The following is a 9,418-nucleotide window of genomic DNA, read 5'->3' as shown; positions in this document are numbered from 1 at the left end:
AAATTGTAATGGTGCTTTATTGGTTCAAAATACTGATTGTAACGTGGAAGTAGCTTGCCCAGGTATATATCTCACTTATGTCCGCTCCACCTTTTAAAATGAGTATTCACTAATTATTTTTACTAATATGTAAAGGTACACTAACGCAATGGGCGCAATGGGGTGCTTGCAGCGAAAACTGTCAAAGCAATCCAAATGTTGCGCCTACAAGATCAAGGACTAGACAATGTGTCGGTGCCTCTTTTGGTGGAAACTGTGGTGGTGAAAGTCTTACAATGACAGGAGCATGTAATGTTGGAGTTGGTTGTCAAGGTATGCAATTTTATTTTTCACTTAACTCGTCTCTGAACAACTGACAGTGTGGAAATTGTTCACGTCTAACTAAAAAGTGCAGGTGTATTTTTCCTTCTTGTCTGGTGCGGGTATAACTCTCCAATTGAATATAACTAACAACACCCACCAATCTCAATCTTTTCTTATTTGCATTGCTAGGTCAATGGTCTAACTGGGGTGCGTATGGTAGCTGTAGTGAAACGTGTCAATCAAATGTTAATACAGCCCCTACTCAATCGAGAACAAGGACATGTAATGGTGGAACTTTTGGAACAACTTGTCCTGGAAGTGCCGTAGGCACACAAGACTGTAATGTTGGAGTAGCATGCCAAGGTATTTTTCAAGCATCTTCTTTCTTGTCTTTTTGTGTTGTCCGATTTCTTGTGTATTCTTGTTGTTAATTCTATATTCATAAATATTAGGAAGTCTTACTCAATGGTCTGCCTATGGTGTATGCTCTGCTACATGTCAATCAGGCCTTCAAGCTCCAACGCAACAGAGAACACGTCGTTGTGTAGGAGCTACATTTGGAGGAAATTGTAATGGTGCTTTATTGGTTCAAACTACTGATTGTAACGTAGAAGTAGCTTGCCCAGGTATATATCTCACTTATGTCCGCTCCACTTTTTAAATGAGTATTCACTAATTATTTTGACTAATAAATAAAGGTAATCTAACGCAATGGGCGCAATGGGGTAATTGCAGCGAAAGCTGTCAAAGCAATCCAAATGTTACGCCTACAAGATCAAGGACTAGACAATGTGTAGGTGCCTCTTTTGGTGGAAACTGTGGTGGTGAAATTCTTACAATGACAGGAGCATGTAATGTTGGAGTTGGTTGTCAAGGTATGTACTTTCATTGCTCACCTAACACCAACAACTTCTAATATTAATAATTTTATCGCAATTAAATTGCTAGGTCAATGGTCTAACTGGGGTGCGTATGGTAGCTGTAGTGAAACGTGTCAATCAGATGTTAATACAAACCCTACTCAATCCAGAACAAGAACCTGTAATGGTGGAACTTTTGGAACAACTTGTCCTGGAAGTGCCGTAGGCACACAAGACTGTAATGTTGGAGTAGCATGCCAAGGTATTTTTCAAGCATCTTCTTTCTTGTCTTTTTGTGTTGTCCGATTTCTTGTGTATTCTTGTTGTTAATTCTATATTCATAAATATTAGGAAGTCTTACTCAATGGTCTGCCTATGGTGTATGCTCTGCTACATGTCAATCAGGCCTTCAAGCTCCAACGCAACAGAGAACACGTCGTTGTGTAGGAGCTACATTTGGAGGAAATTGTAATGGTGCTTTATTGGTTCAAACTACTGATTGTAACGTAGAAGTAGCTTGCCCAGGTATATATCTCACTTATGTCCGCTCCACTTTTTAAATGAGTATTCACTAATTATTTTGACTAATAAATAAAGGTAATCTAACGCAATGGGCGCAATGGGGTAATTGCAGCGAAAGCTGTCAAAGCAATCCAAATGTTACGCCTACAAGATCAAGGACTAGACAATGTGTAGGTGCCTCTTTTGGTGGAAACTGTGGTGGTGAAATTCTTACAATGACAGGAGCATGTAATGTTGGAGTTGGTTGTCAAGGTATGTACTTTCATTGCTCACCTAACACCAACAACTTCTAATATTAATAATTTTATCGCAATTAAATTGCTAGGTCAATGGTCTAACTGGGGTGCGTATGGTAGCTGTAGTGAAACGTGTCAATCAGATGTTAATACAAACCCTACTCAATCCAGAACAAGAACCTGTAATGGTGGAACCTTTGGAACAACTTGTCCTGGAAGTGCCGTAGACACACGAAACTGTAATGTTGGTGTTGCATGCCAAGGTACGCTATATCCCCTTTTCTGATACATTTTCTTCTCATTAGCTACATTACTTCTAATTACCTAACTTTATTTAGGGACTCTCACTCAGTGGACTTCGTATGGTGCATGCTCTGCTACCTGCCAGCTAAACCTTCAAGCTCCAACTCAACAAAGAAGCCGTACTTGTGAAAGAGCAACGTTTGGAGGAAATTGTAATGGTGCTGTATTGGTTCAAACTACTGACTGTAACGTAGAAGTTGCTTGTCCAGGTAACATGTTTAGTTATTTAAGTGGCTTTTTTGTTTTAAAAATGGAAATCATTGACGGACTAATAATCTTGGCTTTAAACCCTTCTAAGTGACCCTGAAAATTTTCAATGTAGGTGTACTATCTCAATGGACACCATGGAGTGCTTGTTCCGAGACTTGTGAAACTGGTGCTCAACAAACAAGGACGCGTACCTGTACTAATACAAGTTTTGGTGGTAATTGCAATGGAGCCTCTCTTACTGAAAGCAGAACTTGTAATGACGGAGTACCATGTCAAGGTTGGTACATTTAACTAATTTGCTAAGAATTTTTTTGTCTAAGATCCATATAGTGTGGAAGTTATGATCATGTAATACAAAATATAGTCTTCCACATTTTTTGCAACGATACACAGAACTACAGCCCATACCGTTATTAAACAATAGTCCGTACTCATGCATAAATTTACTGGTTTACCTGTCGATTTCCTTCCATCTTGTAAAACTGATTTTTTCTTAACTATAAAAGGACTATAAAATGACTATAAAATAACAAAGAAACTTTGTTTTGCTACATTAAGGTATACTTATAGCTTTTTAGCATACAGTTAACATTTTAATTAACTAAAGGTGTCCTAACTCAATGGAGTCAATGGTCGGCTTGCTCTGCAACCTGTCAACTTGGAGGTACCTCTCCAACAAGAACAAGAACACGTTTATGTCAAGGAGCAACACAAGGTGGTAACTGTGGTGGTGCAATTTTAAGTGAAACAGAAAATTGTAACTTCCAAGTTGGCTGTCCAGGTATGTGATTGTCTGATATAAAATAAGCTAATATGGTTGGTAGGTATTACTTCAGGCAACAAAAGCGAATTTCGGGTTATCTTGTGTTGACAAGTAAAGAATCTTCACTTTCAAGTTCTCTATCAGCCTAAAACATCTTTTTATTCTATTATATTTCTGTTAAACTTCTTCGATAGGAACACTTACCCAATGGGGACCATGGAATCCTTGCTCAAGCACCTGTCAAGCCAATGCGACTATAACTCCTTCTCGAGCTCGAATTAGATTTTGTATTAATACAAGCTTCAATGGTAACTGCTTTGGTGCCTCTCTGCAACAAACTGAAAGTTGCAACGTCGGTGTGATTTGTCCAGGTAAAACATTAATGTTAGCAGACGTCGTCATGACAACGCGCTTTGTTTTTCATTAAACACAGTGTATAAGAGAAGATAGGAATGGATAGAAGTTTTCGGCTAGATATACTTTTAAGTACATAAATCAATATCTGGACTCAAATTGTTTAAACAAAAGTTTATCTTAAGTTTCCTCTGCTTTCCTTAAATATTGTCTTGTTTATAGTCCCTGGTACTTGGACTCAATGGGGTCAGTGGAGCACTTGCTCAAAGACTTGTGATATGGGTGCAAGATCACGGAGTCGCACTTGTACTGACCCTTTCCCTGCTAACGCTGGAAATGACTGTGTTGGTTCAAGTACAAGCACATCCACTTGTAAGATTGCTGACTGTCCAGGTATGACGTAACAACCAGAGTGTATTTAAGCTACTTTTGTTTACTTGTTTGCTTACAAAAAAGACAAGAAACCTAGAATTGTTGTCGGAATGGTGGTTTGTGGGGTGTGGGGAATCTAACTTGGAAGTTAAGGCTGTAGAAATAATAAACAGAATATGTTTAACCTCGCATATTTTGATTTAGAATCTAATTTAAGTCGATGCCTTTTGAAAAATAACAACGTTTTTTATCTAGTTGCTTGTCCTGTACAAAAGAGATGTAACTGCAGTTTAGCTCCTCAATTCCCAACAACTGCTCCTGCTCTTGGATACTTTAACATAGACGACGCCACAATTCATGCTGCCATTAATACGTTGACTTACTGGACAAAAGAAATTCAAAATCAAATCTGTGAATGTAAGTGAAGTAGTTCTAAATTTTTTTCTTAAACGTTTTATATGCCAATAACTTTGTGTTTTTTGTGACTGCACTTTCTTCCTCATAGCTTGCAATCTCCAGCGTTTACAAGTGAGTGTGAACACGGTAACTTCACATGTCAATCAAGTCAAGGCAATGATTGATCGTTTAAATGAGGTTTGTTTATATTTGAGTAGCTCCATTGCTACTTACATCTAATGCTGCGTGGCACACTCAATGCATTATTCTGTTTTTATTATTTTTTCATCATCAAGCAAATTGTTTGTGGACGAAAGAATTTAAGTTTGCAAATTGCACCTTGAAAATTATGCACAATACCGATAAAAAATTACGAAAGCGTACATTTTTATTGTGGAAGAGTAAGTTCAAACGGCTTACTGAATCGCTCTTATTCCCAGATCTTCGATCTGTCTGAGTCCCAGTAGCTGCTTTATTAAAGAGTCGAAATCAAAAAATCACCTTAGCTTAAGATTCTTCGTTTGTTGTTTGCATTTTGTAAACGATTATTTCTAATTACATCTTTTGTTACAGATCAAGAAACGGCTGCGGGACATCATCAACTGTAACAACAATGTTTTCATTGGATCCGAGCTATGGGCATTGTACGACTATTTGTACACTCGTTGTACAATGTTAAACGGTGTTTATACTGAATTGTCTGCGTGCAAAATGAGATTTGAAGCTGCAAACAATTCCTGCAAAAAATACGGTTAGTTGAGTTTTATTATTTATATTCACCTTAAAAGAAGTTGTTCACTAGCTAGACACAACAACTCCATATTGCGGTAATGATGGCAAAATAAATGCAATAATAAAACAAATCTATGATCATTTTTTCCTCATTTCAGGTTGGTTCCATCAACTAATGAAACAGGTATACAGGAAGTGGTAAAAGGAAAGGAAACGACAAACTTTTATTTACGCATATGTTACGTGTAATGTTTCATGTGCAAACAGGGCAGTATTATCATGGAAGTATTTTTTAAAAAAACTGTGGCTAGTGAAATTTTCTTGGTGACAGTTAGTAGATAAAATATTAGCTTCTCGTTTGCCAATTTTTTAACCAATTTGTTGTTACTATTGGGCGAAGATGGACGAATATGGTATTGGGTGAATATCAAAGAATATGGTATTGGGTGGGCATGGTTGGACGGGTATGGTGTCAGTTGGTTATGGTGTCATATAGGAATATCATTGTTATGAAATAGTGTCAGGTAGGTTTGGTATCTGCCGGTATGGTGTTGGGTGATTAAGATATTTTGTTCACATGGTGTTAATCAGGTATGGTGCTGGATGGGTAAGGTGTTGGTTTATATGCCCTTAAATTCATATCGTGTTGGTTAAAATGGCGTTGGGTAGCTATGCTGGCTATTATATAGCGTCAGTTTAGATATAGTGTTGGATGGGTATGGTGTTTGGTGGGAATGAAGCCTTATCTGTACGCATTTAAGTTTTTACACAAATAAAACTCTTCCATGATATACTTGCCCTGTTTGCACTGTTTGCACTGTTTGCACGACTGATTTTATACATCGGTCTTAAAACTGCACATAATTTCTGTTGTTCGCTCTTAATTTAAACAACTTTGACAGTTTTTGTGGTATACTGGTGCCACTATTAATATAATCTAACACTACGCAATTCGCACAAACAATTTTATACTTTTGTAATTTTTTGTAAATTTGCATAAATAAAGCAATTTGATGAAAAACTCTGCTATTTTGTATACGTGTATTATGACACTAAAATACGCCTCATACTAGCAAAATGACAATGATAGACATTGTCATCATTATCAACGTTCATATTTTTCTTATTATTTTTGAAAACAGATACCAATTTTCGTACTTATGCTATCGCTACCATTATTTTTTATTTTGACTAACTTTTACGCTCATATCAAAACGCGCTACACGTCGTAGGATAGAGATTGCATTATTTGCTTAATTGAAATTCAATTCAGTTATGTTTCAACCATCTTTAAATTATTTTTCCGTGTCGACTAAATTTTCAGAAACATGTTTTGTTCTGGAAGCACCTGTTACTGAGACTTAAATTTTGTCAGAGCACCAAAAATTTTATATGTGTACTTAAATTTAGTTCAACAGCCGGGAAACCCGGCGTCGATCCGCTGGGATAAGCAACAAGTCAAGGTGTGACCCGGCGTTAAGCAATAGAGTCGTAAACTATGCCACACGATCAGGTGGAGCGCTTTAGTATAGGTATGCAGTATGTTGCAAATCAAGTGAAGCGGATACACCATTATAGTGTTGTAACATATGCTTCAAAAAAAGACTTTTTCGCAATGATAGCTGAAATAAAAACAGAGTTTACAAACCGTTGTTACCCTGTCATAGCAAAAACAATCGGTCACTATTTTTTATTTTGCGGAATAATATTTTGTGAAATTTAGAAAATTAATCGTGACACCAGGCTTAGCGCTTAGTACAGTTAAATGGTGTCGCACAAGCGCAAAGGGATAATACTCTTTTGAAAAACATTTCATTGCAGCCTCTGTTTAAATAAAACACAAGAAACAGTCCATTGTTAACACATGGCTGGAATAAATAAGGCTAGCTATAGCTTCCTAGGAGAATGCTGCCTTGAAATCAACGTTTCTAGCTAAAATCTGAAAATTGGTTTGTTTAAGATTTATACATTGCTAGAAAACCTGACGATATATTCCTCTTAACATGTGAAAACAACAAAATAAATATTCTTATAGATACAAGGTATTTAAAAGAGAAAAATGTCAAACGGAGACTTACAAACCAGACAACATCACCTTCAAACCAAAATGGCCTCGGAGCATTTTTTTTTTATTTTTATTTTTTGAGATTGAGATTTGGCGGTCAAGAGAGTAGACCTGTTTCGCTGCTCTGCTACTTTGTGTTTTTGTTTACTTGTTTTCACGTACAAAAGCCAAGCTTTATTACTTGTGATGCGATTAGTATTACTCCGAGTAGTACTGACTACTATAAACAAGCGAAAGAGTCGTTTATTTCTGCTGCTTTGCTTGTTTTCAAGCACAAAGATCATTATCAACTTATCGTAAGTCGTAGTTGGAAGCATTTTACGCTTTTAACTGTATTACTTCTTAGGTGGAGACCTGGAATCATGTCTTGGACCTTCTGAACTACCAAAATCCTGCAAACAGAAAGGAATAAAAATAGTACTATATTATATATTAATATTCGAGGACTTATGAGTAACTTTACATCTCTTGAAACTCTTATTTACAATAACTCGAAGGTTGATATTTTGGGTCTCTCAGAAACACATTTAATTAACGGAGATGTTGAAGATAACGCCTGTTTATATAATCAAAATGACTATACTTATATCAAACAAAACAGAAGTTCTGGAAAGGGAGGAGGTGTAGGGATGTTTATTGAAAACACGGTGAACTGATTTGGAAAATTGTTCCTTAGAAGGCATATGGGTTAAGATATTAATTAAAATTTTGAAGTCTATTCTAGTTGGATGTTTTTATCGTCCTCCTGTAGTTCAAAATACTTGCCAGCTAATTACAACAACATTCTAATTGATAATTTGTCCGATTTCAATGCACAGAACAAAGAAGTTATTCTGTTGGGAGATTTCAACGTAAATTACAACAATATCTCTGACCACAAAAAAAATAATTGGGTTCTTAACACTCATGGTTTTAAACAAGTCATTAAAGAAGCAACAAGAGTCACATCTACGCCATCCTCCTTAATCGATTTACTTTTTAAAAACTGTCCACACAACGCCAAGGGTCTTTGTGACGTCAATTAGCGATCATAACATGATAGGTGCAGCAAGAAAGATTAACACCATCACACATGTTTCTCGAACTATAAAGTGCAGCAACTACGTCGACTACCACCACGAAAAGGTGCGCAACGATGTTTCAAAAATTAATTGGGAACTGCTGTACGACTCAAATGATGTGAACGATGCAGTCTCGTATTTAAACTCTGAGCTGCGGAAAGAGTTCGATAAACATGCACCGCTAATTGAAAAACGAGTGAAAGGTAAAAAAATGTGGTTGGTTAAACGCTGACATTAAACATGAGATGAACACTTGCGACCTGCTTCACAGAAAAGCACAAAAATCGAAGAAGCATGACGACTGAGGGTTGTTCAAAAAACAACGTAATAAATGTAATAACTTGATTTACAAAGCTAAAGCCAATTACCATCGAAACCTCATTGATGAGAATATCACTAATCTCCGAAACTTCTGGGCCTGCATAAAAGCTGTATTTCCCTCGAAATCACGCCCAGTGCAACGTGCTACTAACAAAGATGAATTGAATTCCACCGTGAAAAGTTTTAGTGAGTGTTTTGGTTATATTGTTAAGTTATTGAAATCAGCCTTGTCACCACTGACGAACGTTATATTGACACTTTACCGAAACGCACCAACAAGAAATTTACTTTTAGTTATGTTTCACGTGTTTTCGTTCTAAAAGAGCTACGAGCACTCAGCCGTCAAAAAGTTACTGGAATAGATAAGCTACCCCTTGTTATGTTGAAAGACTGTGCTGACATCATTGCTGGTCCACTTACGCGCATCGTAAACTTGTCAATTCAAACTAAGTTTGAATTGACAAGTTTACGATGCGCGTAAGTGGACCAGCAATGATGTCAGCACGGCTAAAATAACACCGAAATTCAAGTCTGTGGATTCGTCTGCTCTGGAAAACTACAGACGAATATCAGTGTTTAGAAAAGGCAGTCTATAACAATTTTATTTCGTTCTTAGAAGAAAATAAACTTCTTAATGACTGTCAGTACGGCTTCCGCAGCAAAAATTTAACAAAATTTGCATCTACGTTGTTTTATGATCAAATACGCCGGGAGATAAACAATGGCAAACTGGGGGGGGGGGTGTGCTTTATATATAGACTTATCTAAAGCTTTTGATACTGTCGGACTTGCTATGTTATTTAGAAAATTGGAAATTTACTGTGTAGATGGCCAGGAGTTACCTTGGTTTGTTAATTACCTGTTCGATCGCGCACAAGTAGTGGATATATGCAATGTGAGGTCGAACGAAGAACCAATTT

The 9,418-nt window shown here is 36.8% G+C and overlaps 1 protein-coding gene across 1 annotated transcript in view; it reads left to right on the top strand.

Moving 5' to 3' along the window:
• The window catches only part of LOC130623459 (SCO-spondin-like), a 14,501-nt gene extending 8,429 nt beyond the window's left edge, over positions 1–6,072 (top strand). The window contains exons 13-30 of the mRNA XM_057438946.1: positions 1–62; positions 136–312; positions 493–666; positions 756–929; positions 1,002–1,178; positions 1,252–1,425; positions 1,515–1,688; positions 1,761–1,937; positions 2,011–2,184; positions 2,260–2,433; positions 2,547–2,711; positions 3,042–3,215; positions 3,392–3,568; positions 3,774–3,944; positions 4,179–4,340; positions 4,429–4,517; positions 4,893–5,070; positions 5,210–6,072. The exon at positions 1–62 is cut by the window's left edge and continues 112 nt beyond it. Coding sequence (XP_057294929.1) covers positions 1–62; positions 136–312; positions 493–666; positions 756–929; positions 1,002–1,178; positions 1,252–1,425; positions 1,515–1,688; positions 1,761–1,937; positions 2,011–2,184; positions 2,260–2,433; positions 2,547–2,711; positions 3,042–3,215; positions 3,392–3,568; positions 3,774–3,944; positions 4,179–4,340; positions 4,429–4,517; positions 4,893–5,070; positions 5,210–5,253 — 2,797 coding nt within the window. The 3' untranslated portion in view covers positions 5,254–6,072. The remainder of the gene's footprint in view (positions 63–135; positions 313–492; positions 667–755; positions 930–1,001; positions 1,179–1,251; positions 1,426–1,514; positions 1,689–1,760; positions 1,938–2,010; positions 2,185–2,259; positions 2,434–2,546; positions 2,712–3,041; positions 3,216–3,391; positions 3,569–3,773; positions 3,945–4,178; positions 4,341–4,428; positions 4,518–4,892; positions 5,071–5,209) is intronic.
• The last annotated feature ends 3,346 nt before the right edge of the window (positions 6,073–9,418 follow it).

Source organism: Hydractinia symbiolongicarpus, chromosome 13, assembly GCF_029227915.1.
Source record: "Hydractinia symbiolongicarpus strain clone_291-10 chromosome 13, HSymV2.1, whole genome shotgun sequence".
Taxonomy (NCBI): Eukaryota; Metazoa; Cnidaria; class Hydrozoa; order Anthoathecata; family Hydractiniidae; genus Hydractinia; species Hydractinia symbiolongicarpus.
Note: the sequence above shows the minus strand (reverse complement) of the source record. Positions and strands in the feature narration are given on the sequence as shown.